Genomic DNA, 24,044 nt, shown 5'->3' with positions numbered 1-24,044 from the left:
GGGGGACCCTGTAAGAGCGTGTAGAAAGTATCTAGTACTGGACGTTGATCGCCAACACATATCATGAGTTTACTTAACCGAAACAAAGCAGACATCAAAATTTGCGCGGATATATGTACACGCCAATTACTTTGCCCCGAACGTCGCGTTGAGAGGGCCATCATTCACGCCAACCTGGAAGCCAGAGTTGTGACTTCCGAAAGTGATGTTTGTATAGTGATCTCCTTCCTTCAGAACATTAACAATTCTTGCCTCTTGTTCCACCTGCTGGGGAGCAATTCGATACAAAAGGTCTTTGGCGTACGCAGCTGCAACCATGGCCGCATACCCCTGCCAGGCTTTGTTCTTATGCGAGTCAGCATAATCGCAGATGCCTCGGATCACTAGACAAGGAAAGTGGTTCATCAACCCAGCTGCTTCCATTTCAAAGCACAAAACGTCTTTTTGCGCAGCCAAATTGTCTCGAAACAAAGCGTCCTTCATGAGTTGGTCGGCTGAGGCAACAAGGCCGTAATGAATTGCCGGATTATCATCCTCTTCGGTGCGGGGAGATCGTGGAACTAGGCAGGATGGATCCTCACCGCAACCCAAAGTGCAAGGTGAATCACCGTCCACGGCATGGACAACCTGACTTTGGTATAGTCGGTCACTAGCTAGATCTGGGCGCTGGTATTTCCTTCGTAATCGCGGCTTCTTCTCGAGGATCTTATGCACCGTGTCATCGAGTTGGTTTCCTTCGCTCTCATACTGGGCTTCGAGTCCATTTACTGCTGCACGTAGCACGGTGGGTGGCTGATCTAGATATCCCGTGGGTTGGAAGGCTTGGCCCTGAATGGTTTTACCAAAATCATACTGCAGGACACCGCCTTGGCCATTGCGAGGGATGCTAACCACAACATCTCCAAGACGGATATCATGCTTCTGGCTTGGCGCGCCGCCCCCGATGCCGACCATAAGGCCGATACGGATATTTGGAAAGCTATGCATCATGTCTTCTGCCACCCGAGCTGCCGAGCTCGTGCCGTATTCTCCCATGGGCAAAACGGAAATAACCACGTTGTGCTTCCAAACTCTTCCCAACGTGTAGTCGGATTTGCTGTGAGGCGGCAGGTACACGGGGGGGTCATGCCTTTCGTCGAGGAATGCTTGAGCGGCAACATATTCAGTCGTGATGGCGCAAATCCAACCGACAGTGTAATCTTCTGGGTTCGACATCACGAACACAGAGGTGGAAAGTGAAATCGCTAATGTAGCAAAGAGACTGTTGGCGTTGGTATGCAAATGACTGGGGTTATGGTAGTGCTAGCTATTTGAGGGGTCGAAGGGAGAGAATTGAGAGGGGCTTAGTCGCTCCTCAGCCTCACCATTGCCCTAATTCAAGTAGTAATAAAACGATATTAATCAAGCCGCATAAAACCGGCCTATAACTTGTCCAGGCCAGCATATTAGGCGGGGCAGGGCGGTAAGCCCCCGATATTGACTGGCTGAGAGACGGGCACGTAGACATTTTTACTTAGATAGCGCGGTAGATCGAGGTTCAATAGGTGAGAGGAAGAAAGCACCGGGCTAACCTGGTGCCTAGCCCAACGCCTAGCGCCCAAGAAGTCACCTGAGACGTTGAGGCTAGGCCCCAAATAAGGGGCCCAGCGCCCTTCTTTTGCCCAAATCTTAAACTGTGCGTCGCCCATTCAAAATGACCTCTATATCTTTTGGTTACCAGAATTCGGGGTTCCAGGTGGGGATCAGCCACGGGCCGATATATCTTCCTGCGGGTGAGTTCGAATAGTCTCGCAGTTAGGCTCAGGTCGTGTTAACCAATGGTGAATTTCACTTCTAGACCAACCAGAACCCCGCCCAGAGCCTCTTTCGACCGTGCCGTTCCCGCATGATCCAGACTTTGTCAGCCGCGATGAACTCCTTGATCAAATCCACGAAAAGTCTTCGATCCCGGGAGCTAGAATAGTTCTCTTTGGTCTAGGGGGCGTTGGGTTAGGTCAATCCAGCCCTTCGCGATCCGCCCAAGGCTGACTTGACAACAGGAAATCTCGACTCGCCATCGAATACTGCCACCAAGTCTGGCAGCAATCGCCTGATACATGGATTTTCTGGGTTCATGCGAGTAATGCGGCCCGCTGCGAGGAAAGTCTCCGCAACCTTGCCGACCGTGCCAAGGTTCCTGGGCGCCAGGATCGCAACGCTAATATATTCCAACTCTTCGGGAATTGGTTGCAAGATGGAGAGATTGGAGAATGGATTCTTGTCCTTGATAATGTCGATGACGACGAGCTCCTTTGCAAACCGTTGGCAACTCGAATCGAGGCTCAAGCAGATGCCCAGTACTATACCTCGACGCGGCCACCGCTTAGGTACCTTCTCGAAAGCTCGAATGGCTCTATCATCATGACGAGCCGGAATAAGGCTGTGGCTTTGGAAATTGCCGGCGATAAGAAAAATTTGATCGATGTGCAACCAATGAATACAGCCGAAGCGTCGGTTCTAATGCAGAAAAAGCTAGACTCATCTACTGAGGAAGAGGATTTGGTTCTACTAGTCGAGGAACTTGAATTCATGCCGCTCGCAATTGTGCAAGCGGCTAGCTACATCACCCACCGCTCACCCCGTTGCTCGGCATCGGAATACCTAGAAAAGCTTCGACAGAGTGATCATCAAGCCTCGAAACTTCTTTACCACGAGGGAAAACATATGCATAGAGACTGGCAGGCAAAGAACTCGATTCTATTGACTTGGCAAATATCATTCGACCATATCCGACGGATCAGGCGGTCTGCAGCTGATCTACTGTCTCTGATGAGCTTTTTCGACTGGCAGGGAATCCAAGAGAATCTTCTACGGGTACAAGATGCGGAAAGAGATCGTGAACCTCTCGGATCTCCGGAAGGAGTTATCGACAGATCAAGTGAAGAACATGCGGATAGCTCGTCCGACTGTGACTTAGATGACGACTTCGAGAGCGATATTGCGACTCTAAGGGACTATTCCTTTATTGCCACTGGTGAAGATAACATGGTGTTCACGATGCATCGGTTAGTGCAGCTCACAGTACGCACATGGTTGAAATCTCATGGCCAGGAGGAGCAGTGGAAGGAACTTTTCATAAGCAGCTTATGTGGAGAATTCCCGACTGGTGAATATGAAAATTGGGATAGATGCCGGTCACTTTTTCCACATATCAGGTCGGCCGTGTTGCATCGACCGAAATCGCAAGATTCACTCCGAAACTGGGCCGCGCTACTCTACAGAGGGGCGTGGTATGCGCAAGAATGTGGCAATATTTCGACTTCAAAGGAGATGGCAGAGATGTCAAGGAAGCAAAGACTGAAGATTGGCGGCGCGGAAGATGAAGACACCCTTAACAGCACTGCGATGTTAGCAGTAGCCTACCGACTAGAGGGGCGGTGGCATGAGGCCGAGCAGCTCGAGGTGCAGGTTATAGAGACTCGCAAGACGAAACTCGGTGCAGACCATCCCTCTACGCTAACGAGCATAGCCAACCTAGCGTTCACGTTGTGGAACCAGGGCCGATGGGAAGAGGCCGAGCAGCTCGAGATGCAGGTTATAGAGACTCGCAAGACGAAACTTGGCGCGGACCATCCCGACACGCTGACGAGCATAGGCAACCTAGCGTCGACGTTATGGAACCAGGGCCGATGGGAAGAGGCCGAGCAGCTTTTTGTGCAGGTCATAGAGACTCGCAAGACGAAACTCGGTGCAGACCATCCTAACACGCTGACGAGCATGGCCAACCTAGCGTTAACGTTGTGGAACCAGGGCCGATGGGAAGAGGCCGAGCAGCTCGAGGTGCATGTCATGGAGACTCGCAAGACAAAACTCGGCGTGGACCATCCCGACACGCTGACAAGCATAGGCAACCTGGCGTTCACGTTGTGGAACCAGGGCCGATGGGAAGAGGCCGAGCAGCTTTTTATGCATGTTATAGAGACGAGCAAGACGAAACTCGGCGCAGAACATCCCTCTACGCTGACGAGCATGGCCAACCTAGCGTTCACGTTGTGGAACCAGGGCCGATGGGAAGAGGCCGAGCAGCTTTTTATGCATGTTATAGAGACTCGCAAGACGAAACTCGGTGTAGAACATCCCTCTACGCTGACGAGCATAGCCAACCTAGCGGCGACGTATAGGAACCAAGGCCGATGGGAAGCGGCCGAGCAGCTTTTTGTGCAGGTCATAGAGACGAGCAAGACGAAACTCGGCGCGGACCATCCCGACACGCTGACGAGCATAGGCAACCTAGCGGTGACGTATAGGGACCAAGGCCGATGGGAAGAGGCCGAGCAGCTCTTAGTGCAGGTCATGGAGACTCGCAAGACGAAACTCGGTGCAGACCATCCCGACACGCTGACGAGCATGGCCAACCTTGCATTCACCTGGGAGTCTGCCGGTCGAAGTACCGAGGCAATCGATTTGCTAAGAACCTGCGTGATCAAGCAAGAACGAAGTCTGGGTCCGACTCATCCTTATACCCTGCACAATTCTGAAACCCTGCTGAATTGGGAAACCCGCCATGTGGCTATCTAGACACGATCTTTTTAGCTTCACTTCGTTTCTTATGTGTCAGGTTGGCCTCACTATATTCTGTAGTATGGTTTCAATTACAATCTACTACAATTCATTCCAATCAGCCGTTGCATTTGGGAGCCCTCTGCTTCCTGTACGTTTAATATACCTAGTAGGGTTCCAGAAACAAGTTCTTTGCGCAAAACATAGAAGCCAATTTCGAATTTCGCTGTACAGAGGGATCGAACGCAGGCAAAGAGGGATTTTCGACCAGCTTCATGGTATTGGCGGCTTCTCCCCAGAGAACACAGAGTTTGTTGTGTTCTAATCTGCTTATTTCTCTTCTCTCTGTCTTGTCACCTCCTGTGCTTCTAGCCCGCTAGTTCTCCTGATGCTCATGTCCTCTAGGTTTGGGCTTTTTTGAATTGAGTGATTCTTCTACTTGACTTGTTTATATCTGAACTGCAAGTCTCCGATGTTTGCTCTATGTAATGGCTCTTAGTCAAAACGAGTACTTTTGAGAGTCTGGTGAATGAGACTATTGCCGAAAAGAGCTAGCGCGTTATGCAAAGTCTCCCTGCAGGCTCTGCAAAATCTCACACCGAGGGATCACTTGTTCGAGGCACGTTTCCTTCCACCTATTCAGAATCCTTCTCGGAGATATGGCCAATCAAGTATTAGTCACAGTTCGGTATGCACCGGCGGGCAGGTGGCTGATCCCGCAATGCAGGCGGTACGATGGGCGCGGCTACAGAACAAAAACCTGGCCTATGAGGAATGGCCCACGACCAAACTGTTGGTTGCTGACTGTTGGGATGTATGACCTTCCATAGGCTACTGCAAATCACTCGAGATCGAGATCTGTATTATTATCCCATAATACGAACAATGAGTCAATCGAACGATCCCTTTCAGCCGCAATCTAGGCGAGCATCAGCCAAGCTATCTATGGGGCCATGAACCTCACCAGAGTCAGGCAAAAGCGGCAATTGGTAAGAACATTAGTGAGGAAATGATGTGATACAAGCCTCTCAGGCACATCAGAAGAACGATTGGCAACAAGAGGGTGTAGTGTTGGTGGTCGGGGTCTTATTTCAGGTTCTGACATGCATACGATAAGCGAATGTACATGAACGGCTGTTGTATTTCCGGTCAGACTTAATCTAAACAATGCAGTACACCATTACAATGGATCCTGTCTAGACAGGCCGTAGCTGAGCAGCCAACATGACTTCAGTCTGCGGCTTTCTTCCAACAGTTGGAGATCTATAGGATAGGCTGATCTACGGAGAGGCTTAGAGACTTAGTGGGTCTGGCGTTTGTCTGGTGGTGCATTTGCTCCACCTGAGTTATACCCGGGCGGTAGGGCAGGCAACGAAGAGAGGCTTAGTAGAGACGATGGAGATGGGCTCAATGTAACGAAAATGGGTGGATTTATGGGTAATCCAGGCATGAGGCGTACTTTTTGGGGCTTGTAGTATAAAAGGGCTTGAATATGCATTCAATTCAATCTTAGAACTGCGCATTCTGCTTCTGATCTTTCTTCACAATATGCTACAAAGTATTTTAACAAATCTAGGGTCTGCATCATGCAGTAGCTTGCTCAATCTAACACCATCCGACTTGGGTGCTCTTGCCTCCATGGCCATTGTGATTCTATTCGTGTTGCATCAAGTATTATACGAACAGACTCCCTTGACGAGGAAAGGACGCAGGCCCTGTGTACAGTCACTTCGCTTTTTCTTACCAAGTTCCGACCCTTTTGACAAGTGTATCGATTTTCTGAGAAATTGCTTTCGAGCTATATCATTCATTGTCTACCAGCCCAGACCCATTGTTCTATCTGGACCGGAAGGTCGACGCATCTTCTTCAAAGAAAAGAACTTACATCTATATGAGACATTCCAAAGTCTACTTGGTAGTGTGAGTCCTCTCAAAGCAATATTCATCCCATTTATTGATAGTTTTGTCTTTTCCAGATCTCATCGGAGTTTGACCCACACCAGGTCAATGGTGTTGTTCGACGGATGAGTGCTATTCAAAAGCCAGATAACTTGCAATTTTGTGAGTCTGTCCAATTGAATACTATCTAAGAGAGTAAAAACTTATGCAGCATGCAGTAATCCCGTTGTTACTGTCAGACTGCCAACAACAACTGGATTCGTGGGGGACTCAAGCCGACCTCGATCCGTGCTCAGCTTTCCATGAGGTATGTATGCTTTATATACCTGTCAAAGATAGAGCTAACACAAATTTCTTGTCCTAGATTGCCTTTCAGATGGTCATGCGCCCTGCTTCCTTCGATATAGCCGACGATCCAGCCCTTTTGTCGCGTCTAAAACCACTTGTCGATCTTGTCGACTCAACTTCCAATACGTCCGAAAGTTCATGGCTACCCAATATCTCGTCCCTTTGCAAGATCTCCGCTTCTGCGCGCATATACAGGATCATTCAGGCAGAGATTCAGAAGAGGAGGAGCAGTGGAAGTCACAAGAGAGACACCCTCCAGCAGATGCTGGATGACGGAGAGAGTAGTTTTCACATATTCGGCGTATGTGCCCGAACACTGAGAGCTCCATATCCGAGACTAACTGCTTATACAGCTCATGCTAGGTCTTTCTCTAGCCGGAGCACGTGCCATGGGAACTACAGGTATGTTGTCTCAAAATGGTTAACAGCCCTTCCTAACATTGCACAGTAACATGGCTGATCATGTATCTCGCCTCTGATCCACACTGGTCTGCGGCTGTGCAGAAAGAGATTGAAACTCTGATATCAGTACATGCCGCCTCTCCCAGTCAAATTCTGACCGAAACTCTCTCGTCAATACCCCTGCAAGCCTGGGAAACCCAAACCCCTACACTGGATCTCTGCATCCGCGAAACCCTACGCATCGCTCAGCCCTACACAGCCGTGCGAAAGAACGTTGGTCCAGAATTAACAGTTGGACCTTACACCATCCCTTCCGGGGCTTCAGTTGTCTATCCATTCTCAGACACATCTATCAACCCCAATGATTACCCCAATCCAATGCGCTGGGACCCCTCTCGGGAGTTCCGGGGGGATTTTATTGGCTGGGGCGCCGGGAAACACGCGTGCAAGGGCCAGAGACTCGGAACTCTAAGTATGAAACTTTTGGTTGCTTCGGTCTTGATGAGGTATAGAATAACCATGGGGGTGCAAGCTCCGCCGGTTCCGGATTGGAGTTCTGCAGCCTGTCGACCCATGGAGAAGTGTGGAATCAAGCTTACTGCTAAGTCATCATAGAAGGGATCGAGATAATATCAAGGTCCTGGTCCAGTTATAGACAGTTCCAAGCGTCTAAATCGAACCTTCCCCGCGATCCCTATCTCCCTGAAGACTATTATCTCTGAGCCAATGAAAAAGAAATCAATCCGAGTCCATTACCATGGATGAATCTTTGCATTTCGGCTGAGCCTATCATCGCGTTCCATTGAAGTAGTGGAAATGATTCCGAGAATGTTCATTGGGTGGTGACGTTCGTGACGTTTGGAACCATAGATCGCGACATCGTGGCGCATCGCCTCAACTATCGCGTTCCTATGTTCGTCGGGCCTATAACCTCTGCGGTCAATCCTACCCCCAGGTCACCCCCTAGGCAAGCAGCAAGCATGCACCTCCTACCATGTCGAGCTCGTTCCAGCCACACCCATCCCTGATCGGCGACAACCAAGCCAAAAGCATCGCCGCTATAGTGTTTATCTCGATCGCATTATACAACGCGCTGGAGCTGATGGTCCTCATCCCACTGACCTTCAAAACCTACCGCAGCCTCTACTTCTGGTCGCTCCTCCTATCAGCCGTACTAGGCATCATCCCAACCAGCCTAGGAACGTCCTTTCAATTCTTCGCACTCGCACCACTATGGTTAAGCCTCCTTCTCTCGAATATCGGCTTCATAATGCTCGTCCCAACCCAATCGGTAGTCCTCTACTCCCGTCTCCACCTGATCTCCACCAACTACCGCCTCCTCCGCGCTCTAAAATGGCTCATCATAATCGACACAATCATCCTCGTCATCCCAACCGTCACCCTCAACTTCGGCTCGGAATACTTCTCCTACATACCATCATGGGTGCGCGCATTCGACGTAGTAGAAAAGATCCAAGTCACTTGGTTCGCCGCGCAAGAAACCCTCATCTCAGGCGTGTACATCTACGAAACAGTCGCAATACTCCGAATAAGTCCACAAGAAAACAAGAGACGACATAAGATCCTGTACGAGCTGATCGCGATCAATGTCACGGCGATCTGCATGGATGTCGCGCTGCTGGTGTTGGAGTATATGGGCTTTTATTTCACACAGATCATCTTCAAAGCGTTGGTGTATAGTATCAAGCTCAAGTTGGAGTTTGCTGTGTTGAGCATGTTGATTTCTATGGTGCATTCGGGTTCTTCGCATGGCGAACAGCCGAGTTCGGATAGGTCGCATTTCCTGGGGTGACTGTGTACAGTATATAAGATTTAATAAGAGCATTATATTACACGTATATCCACATTTCCGTCGCGTAATTCGAGTGCCGAGCCGACTCTTGTACAGTTCTTGGTAGTGGCCGTTGGGAAGCAAGTGGTTCCCCATACCAGCCGGAGGAAAGTATGAAAAAAGTAAAGCAGAAAAACCGCCCGTGAATAGAATCTTCGAACGTATCAATGATACATACGTTTCGCCTTCTTTAAGCGTCGATTACATTTCAGGCTGAGATGTGACAGGTTCAAGCATCAGCGTAGAACCTCATCCTTTGATAATACTCTTGGACCTACCACTGTATCCTCTTCATAAACATCGAAAACGTGGATAGAAAAACCATCTACCTAATAGCTGCTCGTAACACCACCTTTCAGAGAGCCCACTTCTCACTCTTTGTCCCATCCACCACTACCAAACAAGGAACCAAGATCCATGCCGTTGGTGCTCCTTTGGCAGGTTATATCCTAGAGTTTAAACGAAACTACAATCCAAGTATGGATCCACACGACCAGCTCTTCGTCATCGGCGAGGTGCAGTCGTCCCACATCATCGACTCGACCCCGAGAGGAAAGATCGAGCTTGCAGCAGCGCAAATTCCGACACCGGGGAAATGGATGATCGGAAAAGACGCGGTTGGTATCCTTCAGTCAAAGAGGTCAGTCAAAGAGGGATCCACCGAGTCATGGAACCGGATTGCGGCCTGTTTGCGCAGTCAAGTACAGACAACACTGAAGCAATTGATATAACTTTACCCCGGCCGCCCCGAGCCGCAGTGGGCGGACCGCCCCCGTCGGTTCGTCGGATCACCTCATCCGATGCGCGTAATCAGTAGATCGAATGCCAAACGGCTATATACAGGAGCTTCCGAAGTGCGGGGACCCCGGTGTGATATAAAGTAATTCGTCACCAGGTATTCTGTACCCCGAAATCCCCCATCTCCCCTTCCACTTCCCTCCATCACCGTCACTTCACCACCCTCCATACTACATCATGCTCGGCAAAATCGCCCTCGAAGAAGCCTTCGCGCTTCCCCGGTTCGCGGAGAAGACCAAATGGTGGGCCGGAATGTTCGCCACAGACACAGAGAAGCACACCGCAGAAATCAATGATGTCGGTCCAATCCGTCTTGACTTCGCCGAGAAATACGGCGTCGGTCTCCAAATCCTCAGCTACACCGCGCCAGGTGTACAAGATAACTGGGATGCCAAGGATGCACAAGCCCTAGCCATCGAGATCAATGACTACATCGCCGAGAAGGTGAAAGCGCACCCAGAGCGATTTGCCGCTTTTGCGTAAGCTCTCCACCCTCATCTGAGACAAGCAATGAACAAACTAACAAGAACAGCACCCTCTCCATGCACGACCCTCAAGAAGCAGCCACGGAGCTCCGCCGCTGCGTAACTCAACACGGCTTCCTAGGCGCACTGGTGAACGACACCCAACGCGCCGGCCCAGACGGCGACGAAATGATCTTCTACGACAACGCCAAATGGGACGTGTTCTGGTCAACCTGCGAAGAACTAGACGTACCATTGTACCTCCACCCGCGCAACCCAACAGGCACAATCTACGAGAAACTCTGGGCAGACCGGAAATGGCTCATCGGGCCCCCATTGTCCTTCGCACAGGGTGTTAGTCTGCACGTACTGGGAATGGTGACGAATGGTGTTTTCGACAGACATCCCAAGTTGCAGGTTATCCTGGGACATCTGGGCGAACATATTCCATTTGATATGTGGCGGATTAATCATTGGTTTGAGGATCGGAAGAAGGTTCTGGGTCTGGGGGAGACGTGTAAGAGGACCATTCGGGAGTATTTCGCGGATAATTTGTGGATTACTACTTCTGGGCATTTCTCTACTACTACGTTGAACTTTTGTTTGGCTGAGGTTGGGGCTGATCGGATTCTGTTCTCGATTGATTATCCCTTTGAGACGTTTGAGGATGGTTGTGAGTGGTTTGATAATGCTGAGATGTCCAACACGAATCGGTTGAAGATTGGTCGGGAGAATGCGAAGAAGCTGTTCAAGTTGGGGGCTTACAAGGATAGCGAGGCTTGAATGGATTGAATAGCTTGAATTGAATTCGTTCCTTTGTTATGTTTCTGCTGAAATGCTGCATCTGGTATTACATTACACAAGTAGACATGAGAGTATTTCGTGCACAAAGCGCGAGTTTCCTCAAAGCTAGGGTATCGTTTCGTCAGTCATTCGTTGTCCTCGGGTATCAGTGTCATTCTGTGGGTATCTTGAACGGTATCTTGGATGACGGTTTGTGGCGACTCGTCGCGGTCGTATCGGTAGCTCTGGTCATGGCCAGATTACTTGGCTGGAGGGTTCAAGCTCCAGCAACCTCTAGCTCTGCAACTGAAGTCGATTGAATTCTGGTCGAGTGCTGGCCCTCCAGACTATCCGGTTGCTGAGTTGTCTCCACGGGCTGATCGCTCAAAAATTCTTCAAACAGTCCAGGATGGGTAGACCGACGGCTTTCAACAGTCGAGCGCTTGTTCCAGGATTTCTGCCAGATATCCGGGGTCTCGGACATCAGATCTATGGCTGGTGCGAAGTACTTGGTCCGAATGGTGCGAGTGGCCCAGGTGTAAAGGGAATAATTCTCAATGCAGCGACTAAGCACGTCCCAGACGGCAATGATTCGACGCGACAAGTCAATTCGAGCGAGAACGGGAATGTCTTCCACGAGAATCTGGTGGTTGCGCAGACGTAGGAAGGTAGTGTGGACCCATGTTTCATAAAAGTCAAGGAAGACAGTGAGTAGACGGCGTTCCAGGGGACGGGGCTTCTTCAGGTGACTTCACTTGTCAATATAAAGAATCAGAACATAGACGATAGACTCACGCAGAAACCACAGTAGCCATGCGACTGTATCGTTCAATGACGGTCGTCTTCTCCTTGGACAATTGTTCAAGTACGACGGAAACCTGCTCAGCAGCGGAGACCTGATCACGTAACTTGCCATCTATCCAGCCCATGTAGCTGAGAACAATATCCACAAGATACCTGGCCTCAGTAATCTCTTTCGTGTCAAGGAACTGGTCACTGTGGTGGAAGATGACCTGGTGCAAATGAAGCGTGTGGTTGACCATAGTGAGAAATTGATTGCGGGTGGTCTGGCGCATGTGTGGGTCAGCAAGGAGGTCCTTGATGTCCTCGAGGAGCATGTTGCTACGAGTAAATGGCTCGCCGAGGTTATGGGGGATGATGTAGGGCTCGATGTAGCGAGTGCGAATGTCCTCTTGGACAGCCTGTCGGAAGGCGCGGGCCCATTCCGCTTCGTATCTGTTACGGTTTGGGCCGCATGTTTCGGCGTCGAAGTCAGGAAATGGCTCTTTGTTGGGGGTGACGGTGGTGTCCGAGTCGGAGTCGGAGTCCATCGCGAGTTGCGATCGAATTTGGACAAGGGGAGTTCCAGATGAGTCCATGATGGTTTAGATATCACATTATTAGAGAAAAGGGAGGTCGCGAATCGCGAAGAAAGAAAGATTGCGAGGTGGAAAACATTGAGAAGAATAAATTATAAGGCAGGCACAAGGCTCACTTCGATTAACTATCATTTCCCATCGCTCAATCCGAAAGCGTTACCAAGTCAGACTCAGTGGTCAGCACGCAGTCATACAATTGAGCCACGGACTGTCTTCCTCAAGGGGCTTCCTGATACATGAAGCAGAGAATTATTCAAGAACAAGACGTTCTCGAGGCCATTCATCTGCTTCTCAGGTAGACACCCAGGAGTATTGAAGACAGTAATGTTCTTCGCACATTGACTAATCGACATCTCATGGGGCAGAGGAGACGGCAACTTAAGTAGTGCGAGTTCAATCTTCTTTACTATCTTCCTCCTCATCGTCGGGGAGTGGCACATCCATCACTCTCTCGCCCGCCTTTTCTAGCGTGCGTCTACTCCATGACCGGACGCCTTTGTAGACAGCCTGTATCTGTTAGTTAAGCTGAGTCAACTCGTGACACCCGTGGACATACCCAGAGGAAACTACCAACGCCAACCAGGATCACTAGCCAGTTCAGTTGGGCAGCTCGGTTGCGGCCTCCATTACGGCCGCTAACCACAGAGCGCATGTTCCAAGGGAAGGGTGACAATGCAAAGATGGCCTTGATAAGTGACAACAGGCCCAGGGAGGTCAGTCCTTTGATGAAGTGTTCCAACCAAGAGGAGTCGTCAACTATTTCGTAGACATCCACGGGGCCGAGGTAAAAGTCAATGATAGGGTCAGCAATGAATCCAAGGATGAATACGGTAAACAAAAGGATGGCGATAGTGAGGAAGAGCTGCATGGATGCGCTACTGATCCATCGTGCCCAAGTCAGACGGCCGAGGCGATACTGGAAGCCACAGGTTGGACATTGCCAGAAGTTTCTTGTCGCGTACTTAGGGTCGGCATGGCGCCATGATTGCAGGCAACCCTCATGGACATAACGCGAGGAGCCTTTGCAATGACATGGACGCAAGAGACGGCCAAGCTCTGGGTCGGAGGACTCGTACACCACTCGGGGCTTCTGTAGGAATTCCGAGGGTTGAAAGGTCGGCAATACTGTCTCTAGACAGATGCGACAGACCCTAGGGGGATAATTCTGTTCAGATTCTGCCATTGGTCTCACATTGGGGGAATGTTCAAAGAGAGAAAGATCTCAGAGGGAAAGAAAAGAAAAGCAGAAAAGCCCAAGTGTTCCCAACCCCCACGGCTAACCCCGATTGGTTCACCGCCTTCCAGCTCTACGCCAAACGTCACCCATCTCTGCCTACAACACAGCTCCCCTTCTTCTTTTCCATCTCTTACTGTTGTGTTGCAGCTTACAGTGAATCATGGCGGACCGATACTCTTTCTCTTTGACGACATTCTCGCCCAGGTAAGCACCTCTTGTCCCGTGGAATTGACACTAGCTAACCCAGCTCCATCACAGCGGCAAGCTGGTGCAGATTGGTAAGACGCGACCATCATCCTGATCTTATGGATCAATACTGATCAAACTAGAATATGCGTTGAACGCAGTCAACCAGGGTGTTACCGCCCTCGGTATCAAAGGTAAGCTCTCAGCTCTCCCCACAGGACCAAGCTGACCGCCATCATAGCTACAAACGGAATTGTCCTCGCTACTGAGAAGAAGTCCTCATCGCCTCTGATCGATCCCCCATCGCTGTCCAAGATTTCCCTGGTCACTCCCGACATTGGTATGGTCTACGCCGGTATGGGGCCTGATTACCGGGTTCTAGTCGACAAGGCCCGCAAGGTCTCCCACACAGGCTACAAGCGTATCTACAACGAATACCCTCCCACTCGGATATTGGTGCAAGATGTTGCTCGTGTGGTGCAGGAAGCTACACAATCTGGTGGTGTCCGCCCTTACGGTGTCAGTCTGTTGGTTGCGGGCTGGGACGAGGGTGTTGAGCCCGAGGGAGAGGCACAGAAGGACGACCCCGAGGAGAAGACAACCACCAAGACCGGTGGTATTCACAAGGGTGGTCCCAGTCTGTACCAGGTCGACCCCAGTGGCAGCTACTACCCGTGGAAGGCCACAGCCATCGGTAAACACGCAACGAGTGCCAAGACTTTCCTCGAGAAGCGATACACCGAAGGACTGGAGCTTGAGGATGCCATTCACATTGCGCTGTTGACACTCAAGGAGACGATTGAGGGTGAGATGAACGGTGACACGATAGAAATTGGTGAGTCCACTTCCCACCCCCTGCCAACATCAGCTAATCCTTTTAGGCATTGTCGGCCCGCCAGCGGACCACCTGCTTGGCTTTGAAGGAGTGGAGGGCGCCCAGGGACCGCGGTTCCGCAAGTTGACCAAGGAGCAGATTGAGGACTATCTGACCAACCTATGAAGAGCCATAATCACATGTAGACTCAAATGAAATCTTTATTGGTCCAAGTTCAACCCGCAACGGGTGTCACATTGTAGACAAATGGCCCGAGACATCCCTGTCTAGTGGAAATATCAAGCCATACCCCCTAGCTGGAATATCGAACTAAACCCCGGGTTGTGGCTCCAGAAAGAATTCCATTCATTTCCAAGTTTCCTTTCTTTTGACGCACAATTACGCGCGTGCACCAACAAGTCCAAGCCATATGCAGGAGGGGTATTTCCCGTACGACCAGTCCATACTTCTCTATCCGCCTCTCACCTCTTTTTCCTCCTTCATCACTGCTATACCGACTATGTGGACATACCAAACGGGATGACCCTACGAACCCTACCGAAATGTCCGTCCCACAGGGCCTCCTAGACGGAATCTCTGGCGCCCTAGCAAAAGAAGGCAATATCCTCCAAATGATCCTAATAACATTTATCGGTCTATCCTGCTACAACGTCGCCGAACTAGTCGTGCTGGTCCCAGCCACCTTCCGCCGCTGGCGCGGTCTGTACTTCTGGTCTCTCCTGGCATCAGGATGTATAGGCGTAGTGCCATATTCAATTGGTTTCCTTATGAAATTCTTCACGCAGACCGACTCTGTTCTCTCGGTGACGATTTTGACAATCGGGTGGTGGACAATGGTAACCGGCCAATCGGTTGTTCTGTATTCGCGACTGCATCTCGTTCTCCGAGATGAACGTATTCTGCGACGAGTACTCCGACTGATCATTGTCAATTTCTTTCTGCTGCATATCCCCACGACGATCTTGACATACGGCGCGAATATCGTTCATAGTGGTGATGTGGCTTGGGTCAAGGGGTACAACATCATGGAGAAGATCCAGTTGACGGGGTTTACATTGCAAGAGGGTCTCCTGTCGACATTGTATGTCATTGAAACAGTCAAGCTACTACGTCTCGGGGCGGATATATCCGCGCGCCCGGATTCAAGAACAATCATGTACCATCTCATCGGGATAAATTGCGCAATCGTGATCATGGATCTCGTCCTGTTGAGTTTGGAGTATGCCAATTTGTATGCTGTGCAGATCATCCTGAAGGGTTTTGTATACTCGCTCAAGTTGAAGCTGGAGTTTGCAGTCTTGGGTCGACTGGTCGATCTCATCCAGGGATCTCGACATCCGATTTCTGTGACTATCGCTGATACACTGCCTCTTTGCACGATACATCCGCCGCTTGAGACGCCGGAGCGAAGTCAGGATCAGTGTGAGGAGGCTGAACCGAAGGATTTTTTGGCTGAGTCGCATGGAGCAAGGATTGTTCAGAGGCGGGTTTTTGTCGAGGCTCCGAGTGTATGATAGCTGGCAGCTAGTATGCTGTTTGTCTGAAAATGCATGATTCATGATTCGTATTCGATGCTGCTTGTCTTTCAGGGGAATTCTTCGTCTACGAAATCATCTTCTGAGAATTCATCCTGGCTGTCCGCCACTTCTTCCACTTTACGTTTCTTCGGTGTCGGTGCGGGCTGTGGCGGAGGGACTGGGTTGGATGGTTCATCGGGAAGTGTTGATGTAGAGAGTCTGGATTTCGCGAGTGGTGACTTGGGAAATGGTGATCTAGGAACTGACGGTCTGTGGATTGGTGAATTGAGAGCTGGTGGTCTGTGGATTGGTGAACTGAGAGCTGGTGATCTGTGAACCGGTGATAATGGAGAAGGAGTGGGTGCCTTGGGAGTCCGAAAGACGCGACTTGGCAGGTTGGAAGACCGAACTGCAGGGGGCCGCATAGGGACCTTTCGTCGGATAGAAAGACCTGTTGGTTTATCATCACGGTAACCGTCCTACCTGAGTCAACAAAGAACTATATCACGGCGAAGCAACATACCTTCGCAATGCGAAACCGAACAACTACCCTCCCAGTCCTGGGTAGAAAGTTGCCTCCACGCTTGGTAACCTCCGCAAAGCGTTCACCACGCTTTCCACGATAGAGCACGACACGAGTCAGAACACTCTTTTCCCACCCTCCTCCCCAGACAGTAGGCCCTAACGTAGCACGAACCTGCCCCTTGATCTTTGTGTGTGTCTGATCAAGAGCCAACACGGCAATCCTCTTCAAAGCAAGTTTAGTCAAATAGATAGAAAGCTCATTCGTGACATTCCATCTTCGATTGAGAAGCCACTGCAACTCATTCTTGTCTTTGATTTTGCCGCGTGCGAGCTGGGCCTTGAGCTCTGACGCGCCAGTAAAATACGATTGGAAGAGACTTGACACGGAGTCAACGACTATCAATGAAGTTCCTGCAGGTGGAAAGTTCTTGGGTGGTTTCCCGAGAAGAGCAAGAAGGTGCGGTAATGTCGGCGTGCGCAAATAGACGAAGTTTTCGACGTTCATCCCCATTTGTTGAAGCCGTGGTACAGGCACGGGAGAACTCGTATCTGACAATATCAATTTGACTGTCTAGATGTCTCTGTGGGCTTGGGACATACCAATCCAGACTACTTTGCCGCCATCTTCCAATGCACTGCGTGCAATGCTTAAGCTGTGGATAGGTTAGATTCGGACTCTGGCGGCAATGCGAAGAGACTCACCCCAGCGAGGTCTTCCCAGACCCTGGTGGTCCCCACGCTTCTGTAATTTGACCACGCACAATGCCAGTTGGGCGTCGATGATGCTTGAATTGGCCATCTAAAGCTTCGTCCAGACGCCGGGAGCCCGTTCCGATTCGGTTCGGGAGTCGGACGTTGGCTGATGAAATGAAAGTTTGTGTTGCTTGAGTTGAAGTCAGTGGAGCTGTTTATATAGGTAAGTATTCCATTGTTCGGTTATTGAAGAACTGGGGAGCTACTGACACGTGTGTTGGCTGGGCGCGTTGAGACCGCGTTGGTCCTTTAGGGCGCTCATAGTGGGTGCATCAAGCTGGCAGCAGAGCTAGCTAGGCTCAAAAGTAGTGGCGATATGATAAGTATCGACTTTAATGTATTGAATCCATGTTCTATTGAGTTTCGTGATGGAATGAGGTGTTGACGGAGATCCGGGATCGGGAGATTTTTTGCCGCTTTCGATCCCTGCGATCTGACTCCATACAACACTCCATGTCCAACACCGACATTACCCTGGGGGATTTGATCAATTTCCCTTTTCTGGCTGTCTTTCTCGCCTTTATACCGCTTTATTATGTTCTAAAGACACCGCCGATCCATCCGAAAGGATGTCGTCGCTTGGGACTACCGCCGGGTCAGAGCAATCTAGACGATGAATTTGATCCGAAGTATAGTGAGGGGGTCCCGAGTGATCAAAAGAACCAGGGCCTTCCGTCATGGCGCGTAAAAGCGCTGTTTAGCTATCCACTCAAATCCTGCGGTGCTGTCGAGCTGCAAGTTTCGAATGTCGTACCTACGGGACTCGAATTTGACAGGCAGTTTGTCTTTGCGGAGTACAGCAAGGATGAATGGAACATTCGAACTTTACGAAATGCAGGATTCAACCGCCTTGCCCTGATCCATCCTGAGATCTGGGTCCCTGACCCGTCCGCCTCGGACTATGACACAAACCTGTCAGAAGTCAGGTCAGGCGGCGTGATGCTGATATCCTATCCTCGATTGGTACCAACTGGATGGAACGGCCTTCCCATGAAGATCGGCATGACACTCAAGATCTGTACCAGCCGCCACACATTCCAAGTGCCATTGCATCCACCACCGGACTCCAACTTCCCACTGGTCCCAGTGAGAATCTGGAAAGACAAGCCCCTGGCCCACGATCTCGGATGTCTACTCCCGGACTCATTACACGCATATATGGGCTTTGATCCAAAACCCAGTCCATTAACATTATTCCGCGCAAGCGCACCACACACTCGCCAAATCTTCCGCAACGCACCGCGCAAAGAAGACCTAGGCTTCCAACCCAACACAGCCTTCGCAGACGCCTATCCAATTCACCTATTGAGTCTCTCAAGCCACAAAGACGTAGCGGCACGCTGCGCCTATGCAATCCCACGCTTGAGCGTTCGCCGCTTCCGCGCAAACATCATCATCCAAGGACCCGCTGCATTTGAAGAAGACCACTGGAGGCGACTGTCAATTGGTGCTACGGAGATCCATGCTTCGTGTCGGACTGTAAGGTGTAGGTTGCCGAATGTTGATCCCGAATCTGGGGATCGACACAAGGCTGAGCCGGATCGGACGTTAAAGGCGTATCGGCGGATTGATGATGGGGATCGGACTAATGCTTGTCTTGGGATGCAGCTTGTTCCTGCCAAAGAGGCCTTTGTGTTGAGGGTTGGGGATGAGGTCCGGGTTCTTGAGAATGGGGAGCATCGGTATATCAAGATGTTGGCGCCTGGTGAGATAGTGGAGGGGGTTTGAACTGGTGTTGAACTTTGTATGCTATTGTTATTGTATTTGTATAATTACTTGACTGTGGATGCTGTGCATGTATACCCGTGAGATTCGTGAAATTCGTGAACTGCTTTGGTTTAACTTTGCGGATCGGGCCGAGATCTCGTTAAAGCTCGAGTAAGAGGTCTTCGTTTCTATTGAGATGTCAATAGAGGATCACATTTGAAGCCTCAGATAACTGCTCTTTCCCTTCTTTTCCAGAGTCAAACTCGACAATCTCCAACCATCCAGGCAGCTCTCGAACGTTTGGAGACCTTCGCAATTGGCGTGACTCCAACGCCTCCAGGTATCTACCAGTCCTGGTTGCGGTAAATCGGTCTGGCCAAAAGCTTTGATTGATGAACACCTCTACAGGAGTATGGATACCCCTGTTTGTTACTTCCTTTTCTTCAGAGGGAGACGAAAGCCGCATGCACGCCACTGATGCTCTATCTGCAATCATTCGCCAACTGTAATAATCCAAGAGAGGTCTAGTGAACTTGCATAATGGGCTGATTTGGAAACCACTCTTTCCAATATACCTCAAGAGGCCAGGTGCATACAAAAAGATCCTAACCGAAGCAAGGATGAAAGACACAGAGGCTCTCTTTCCAACAATTTTGGCTGCGACACGTCCTATGACTCTTGTCGAGGCCAACATGGCACTCACACTCGCTGTAAAGCTAGACGAATGTGATTCCTATGCTACACTAGTTTCACATGGCTGGCGTGAAGACACATTCCAGCAGAAAGTGAAAAACCTATGTGGTCTTTTTATCAGCACCTATGACTCAAAGCTGTTCTACATTCATCAGATAGCGAAAGATTTTCTCATCCAAAGTTCACAGCAAGGCCATTGGGGAGGGCGATTACAGATTTCTCCCGCAAACGTCGAAATAGCTCATGTTTGTCCATGGTGCCAATTTTGACTGTCACAAGAACCTCCCTCGACCCTTGCAAATTTTTGTTGAGCCCAACAATAATGACATTGACGCTGCTTCCCAAATTGGTCATGAAGATATTGTGCAGCTGCTATTACAAAGGGGTGCGAGCTGGCCAGATGAAATACCTTAGCCGGGTCCCCATGCAGATGATGCTAGTGCAGACTCGAGTGTATATAACAGTGAAAGCCCATAGACAGTTACAATGCCAACTTTCATCCTTTATACTTTATCTGAATATTCAACTGCCGTATGCAGTGGCTAATAAAACATCTGTTCACTGTTAGTAAATCCATCCAAGCATGCTTTTCAATCCTGTGCCACTTCCTCTATACTGACGCAGGACAATTCCTTCGTCTCAAAGCCGCGGAAATGAGTTCGACTGAGTCAAGCAAAGACCGCGCGAATCCAAGACATTGCTCCACTCATGATATTCACATGATTACCTGATCGGGTGCAGGTGGAAATATACAACATCCAAACAGGTTACATGTGCTCGATAAGAATTGAAATAATTTGAAGCAGGGCATATTTTGTAATGCATTCATAGAGAGCAAATATAACATGACATTGGGAATAGGTAAGATATTAAAACAAGCGCTAAAAAAAAGAAATCATGGCTAAGCCAACTCCAAACAGACAAACAATCAAGCACTAGCACTGGAGGCAACAGGATGCTCCATCTTAGTAGTCGACTCATGGGTAGTAGTATCAATCTGGGTACGACCATCCTCGGAATAAGTGGAATCCAGCACAGCAGGGACATCATCCGCCTCCTCGGGAATGAAAAGGTTGAGAAAGATACCCAGCAGGGCAGCAACAGCAAATCCATTCTCCATGACGAGGTCACAAGCATTCAGCAGACCTTCCAGGGCATGATTATCACCACTGTAAGTGAAGAAATAAGCGAACCACTCAGGAACAAGAGTAACACCCATTCCCAGAGAGAAACTGGCAGTCAGAATGAACCGGTTGCGACGGGTGAATTCAACCGAAGCGATAATGCGTAGACCACTGACTGCAACAGAACTGAACAGGAAAGCAGTCATACCACCGAGCACAGGGCTAGGAATGGCAACCAGCGCAGCGGCGAACTTGGAAAAGACACCCATAACAACCAGGAAAAAGCAGCAGCAGTAGCCGGCTGTGCGGTTGGCGCATTTTGTCAAGGCGATGACACCGTTGTTCTGTGCGAAGACGGACATGGGACTGATAGTCATCAGACCAGCAATTAGACAGGTGATACCGTTACCAAGGACACCTCCCTGAATACGGGAATCGAAAGTAGCACCTTCAACCTGGAGACGGGAGACATCACAAGTAGCAGTAATATCACCAATAGACTCCATCATGATAACAATGTACAGCGCAAGCAGCGGCAGAATGAGCGGCGGGTAAACCGACAAGGGGAAAGTATGAACCCAAGCAAAAGAAGCCACAGGCGCAGCGGCAATACCAGAAGACTCGAAGTAGTTGCAAGCAGCAGCAACAATAGAACCAACGAGCAGACCAACAATAACCGAGCAACTCTTCAGAATCGGAGGACCCCAACGCTCACAGATGATAATCGTAACGAAAACCAAGAAACCAAGACCAATAAACTCAGCAGAGCCCCAAGGCAGAGCATGTGGCGCATCAGCACTAGGACACATTCCCGGGTTCGAGGGATCAGCGCCACAGCCGGAACCACCAGCCCAGTCGGTCATAGCGGACTTGACGAGCGAAGCACCGATGAGGAGCACGGTAGGACCAGTAACGAGAGGGGGGAAGACGCGGGCGAGGATGCGACTACTCATGAAGGACATGCCGATTTCGAGGAGAGCACAGAGACATGATGTACCGAGGAGGGCGCCGTAACCCTTGGGGCAGGCGAGTTTCGTTCCGTCTTCTGCTGTTGGGCAGTAGCCTGATTTGTACATTTGGGTGAAGGCGCCTTGGGCGACAGTGATTGTTGAGAATGATGTTCCTAACGTTCGTGGTCAGGGCTTGGTCATTTCGATCAATTAATGAAATTGCATACCAACGACAGATAGCAGTCCAGTTCCGATATAATATTTAGTTCCTCTGATATGTAGCCGGAACATCTGAACAGCACTCAAAAGGCCGGAGACAATCAATGAAGTTGAAACGAGGTATTGGTATAGCTCGTCGCCGAAGTTGACACCGGCTGAACCGCCGAGCATGATGGGAGGTGAAATGACTATTTCCTTTAGTTTCAATCGTATATTCAAGATCGAATGTATGACGCACCACCAGCCAACATTGCAAGCGCATGCTGCAAGCCGAGGATCAAAGCGAGGACGACAGGGACGCGGTCGTCAAGACCGAAGAATGGAGCTGATTTGCGGGCTCTTTTCGTGAATGGTAACCGGGGAATAAATAGGTATGCATAGTCGTAATCTCCTAATAGCCCCTCACTGTGAACAGTCAATCGGTAAATTCAAGTTCCCGTATTGTTGGTGTCGCATACCGAGTTGTGAAAGTCTTTGCGACATAGCGAAGTCTGTCGCTGAAAGTGCGCTTAGGCGAGTGATCGGGACCGATCTGATCAGGGCCGTCCATTGTGAATATGTTGTATGTGAGTGATTGAATATGGATACTAGATCAGGAACTAGACTTATATATGAGTCAAACCAAAAAAAAAAGCTCCATTCCGAACATCGCTAACTCTAACCCGCAGTGGAGATGACTAAAACGCGGAGAACGATAAGATGGACGTGACCTCGTGTTATCGGAGGCAAATTTCATTAAAAAAGTTTGAATTAGCAAGAGCATCGCATAAACAGCGCAAACGCTTGCCTCGAAGCCGTTAGGGCCATCCTTATCTGGCCGGAAGAGAGTTAGGCCCAGCCAGTTAGAGATTAGCGGAGTTTAGCGCCAAGCATATATCAAAGTGGAGAATGATAAGGATATTGAAGGGCAGTCTAGTCCGTAGTCCCATTTTATGTACTGCTATTGCTAGAAAGTGATCCATTCTGAACAAATAACACCGGTTCATTGGTGACTGTAAGCGATGGAGCCAGGCAGTGAGCCATGCTGACTTACGCCACATGCATCCTTGGTGGCTTCGCATGGCCCTCCCGGGTTCGATCGAACTTTCTCTCGGCTATCTGTCTGGGGTTTATCTGCTAGGCATTTGGCACTCGGAGGCGGCCGTCGACAGTGGAAGGCGCCGACTTCATGCTTTCAGCTATCAGACCTCAGATATGAATATTAATCTTGGCGATCGAGTAATTGATCGGGTGCGGTCATCTTGCGGAATATGCAGGGATTGTACTCCGTAGATTGACTCTGCTTCTCTGTTCCATGGCCACTGTGCGTACTAATTGTCCATGGGAGGTCCATGGGAGTGTCCATGAATGTCCATGGGCTGTCAGGCGGAACCATACAGGGGCAAACTTCGGGATTGATGCTTCGGCATTCCCGAAGTATTGTTCCAGAAAAGCATGTTGATCCCTGGCCAGACTTCAGAATTCAAGCAGCGTAACTGCTTTGTGTTTGTGCTTGTTGCTTGCCTGGATTCAGCAACATCCGGTCTGCCCAGCCATGTGATGATCACCTCGGTCATGACCTCACTCGGTGGGTGTGGCTTGTGACTTCTGGCGAACTCTTCCCTTCTGATGACCACTATATTTGACACTGACGCATCGTTTGAATCATGATCTGCTGGATTTGCTTGACTCGCGATAAAACGGGATGGTTGATGTTAGCAATGATGTAAATCGGTAACGAGGTGACACTGTCTGTGCACATCCGACAGGAATCAAGAACTTCATGGTGACTGGAAGATCAGGTGCCAGACATATTATCTCAACATTTTGTTGAACTGGGTTGTACTGAATGCCA

At 49.9% G+C, this 24,044-nt stretch overlaps 12 protein-coding genes across 12 annotated transcripts; 7 read left to right on the top strand and 5 right to left on the bottom strand.

Moving 5' to 3' along the window:
- Window positions 1–126: 126 nt before the first annotated feature.
- N7508_000895 (uncharacterized protein) lies at window positions 127–1,215 on the bottom strand (the record flags this gene model as incomplete). Its single annotated transcript, XM_058458980.1, has 1 exon — window positions 127–1,215. The coding sequence occupies one exon, from the start codon at window positions 1,213–1,215 to the stop codon at window positions 127–129; it is 1,089 nt and encodes a 362-aa protein (XP_058325202.1).
- Window positions 1,216–1,693: 478 nt separating this feature from the next.
- On the top strand, window positions 1,694–4,557 carry N7508_000894 (uncharacterized protein; the record flags this gene model as incomplete). The annotated part of the gene is made up of 3 exons (XM_058458979.1): window positions 1,694–1,772; window positions 1,838–1,988; window positions 2,040–4,557. 3 exons carry the CDS (start codon window positions 1,694–1,696, stop codon window positions 4,555–4,557), a joined length of 2,748 nt encoding a protein of 915 aa, XP_058325201.1.
- A 2,006-nt stretch (window positions 4,558–6,563) lies between these two features.
- On the top strand, window positions 6,564–7,803 carry N7508_000893 (cytochrome P450; the record flags this gene model as incomplete). Its single annotated transcript, XM_058458978.1, has 5 exons — window positions 6,564–6,600; window positions 6,678–6,745; window positions 6,803–7,087; window positions 7,140–7,188; window positions 7,235–7,803. The coding sequence occupies 5 exons, from the start codon at window positions 6,564–6,566 to the stop codon at window positions 7,801–7,803; spliced, it is 1,008 nt and encodes a 335-aa protein (XP_058325200.1).
- A 379-nt stretch (window positions 7,804–8,182) lies between these two features.
- N7508_000892 (uncharacterized protein) lies at window positions 8,183–9,001 on the top strand (the record flags this gene model as incomplete). The annotated part of the gene is made up of 1 exon (XM_058458977.1): window positions 8,183–9,001. One exon carries the CDS (start codon window positions 8,183–8,185, stop codon window positions 8,999–9,001), a length of 819 nt encoding a protein of 272 aa, XP_058325199.1.
- Window positions 9,002–10,015: 1,014 nt separating this feature from the next.
- N7508_000891 (amidohydrolase family protein) lies at window positions 10,016–11,085 on the top strand (the record flags this gene model as incomplete). Its single annotated transcript, XM_058458976.1, has 2 exons — window positions 10,016–10,317; window positions 10,371–11,085. The coding sequence occupies 2 exons, from the start codon at window positions 10,016–10,018 to the stop codon at window positions 11,083–11,085; spliced, it is 1,017 nt and encodes a 338-aa protein (XP_058325198.1).
- Window positions 11,086–11,362: 277 nt separating this feature from the next.
- Window positions 11,363–12,464, bottom strand: N7508_000890 (uncharacterized protein; the record flags this gene model as incomplete). Its single annotated transcript, XM_058458975.1, has 2 exons — window positions 11,363–11,834; window positions 11,881–12,464. 2 exons carry the CDS (start codon window positions 12,462–12,464, stop codon window positions 11,363–11,365), a joined length of 1,056 nt encoding a protein of 351 aa, XP_058325197.1.
- A 393-nt stretch (window positions 12,465–12,857) lies between these two features.
- N7508_000889 (E3 ubiquitin-protein ligase MARCH) lies at window positions 12,858–13,647 on the bottom strand (the record flags this gene model as incomplete). Its single annotated transcript, XM_058458974.1, has 2 exons — window positions 12,858–12,971; window positions 13,021–13,647. The coding sequence occupies 2 exons, from the start codon at window positions 13,645–13,647 to the stop codon at window positions 12,858–12,860; spliced, it is 741 nt and encodes a 246-aa protein (XP_058325196.1).
- Window positions 13,648–13,861: 214 nt separating this feature from the next.
- pre8 (proteasome core particle subunit alpha 2) lies at window positions 13,862–14,887 on the top strand (the record flags this gene model as incomplete). Its single annotated transcript, XM_058458973.1, has 5 exons — window positions 13,862–13,905; window positions 13,960–13,979; window positions 14,031–14,081; window positions 14,129–14,722; window positions 14,769–14,887. The coding sequence occupies 5 exons, from the start codon at window positions 13,862–13,864 to the stop codon at window positions 14,885–14,887; spliced, it is 828 nt and encodes a 275-aa protein (XP_058325195.1).
- A 377-nt stretch (window positions 14,888–15,264) lies between these two features.
- On the top strand, window positions 15,265–16,236 carry N7508_000887 (uncharacterized protein; the record flags this gene model as incomplete). The annotated part of the gene is made up of 1 exon (XM_058458972.1): window positions 15,265–16,236. The coding sequence occupies one exon, from the start codon at window positions 15,265–15,267 to the stop codon at window positions 16,234–16,236; it is 972 nt and encodes a 323-aa protein (XP_058325194.1).
- Window positions 16,237–16,307: 71 nt separating this feature from the next.
- Window positions 16,308–17,779, bottom strand: N7508_000886 (uncharacterized protein; the record flags this gene model as incomplete). The annotated part of the gene is made up of 5 exons (XM_058458971.1): window positions 16,308–16,478; window positions 16,763–17,313; window positions 17,365–17,417; window positions 17,467–17,668; window positions 17,728–17,779. 5 exons carry the CDS (start codon window positions 17,777–17,779, stop codon window positions 16,308–16,310), a joined length of 1,029 nt encoding a protein of 342 aa, XP_058325193.1.
- Window positions 17,780–17,970: 191 nt separating this feature from the next.
- N7508_000885 (MOSC domain protein) lies at window positions 17,971–19,245 on the top strand (the record flags this gene model as incomplete). The annotated part of the gene is made up of 1 exon (XM_058458970.1): window positions 17,971–19,245. One exon carries the CDS (start codon window positions 17,971–17,973, stop codon window positions 19,243–19,245), a length of 1,275 nt encoding a protein of 424 aa, XP_058325192.1.
- A 1,600-nt stretch (window positions 19,246–20,845) lies between these two features.
- On the bottom strand, window positions 20,846–22,760 carry N7508_000884 (nucleobase:cation symporter-2 family protein; the record flags this gene model as incomplete). The annotated part of the gene is made up of 4 exons (XM_058458969.1): window positions 20,846–22,164; window positions 22,219–22,398; window positions 22,449–22,615; window positions 22,669–22,760. The coding sequence occupies 4 exons, from the start codon at window positions 22,758–22,760 to the stop codon at window positions 20,846–20,848; spliced, it is 1,758 nt and encodes a 585-aa protein (XP_058325191.1).
- Between the last annotated feature and the right edge of the window lie 1,284 nt (window positions 22,761–24,044).

Source organism: Penicillium antarcticum (assembly GCF_028974205.1).
Source record: "Penicillium antarcticum strain IBT 31339 chromosome Unknown utg000001l_segment0_segment0, whole genome shotgun sequence".
NCBI lineage: Eukaryota > Fungi > Ascomycota > Eurotiomycetes > Eurotiales > Aspergillaceae > Penicillium > Penicillium antarcticum.
The sequence above is the reverse complement of the archived record's forward strand: the minus strand, read 5'-3'. Positions and strand labels throughout refer to the sequence as shown.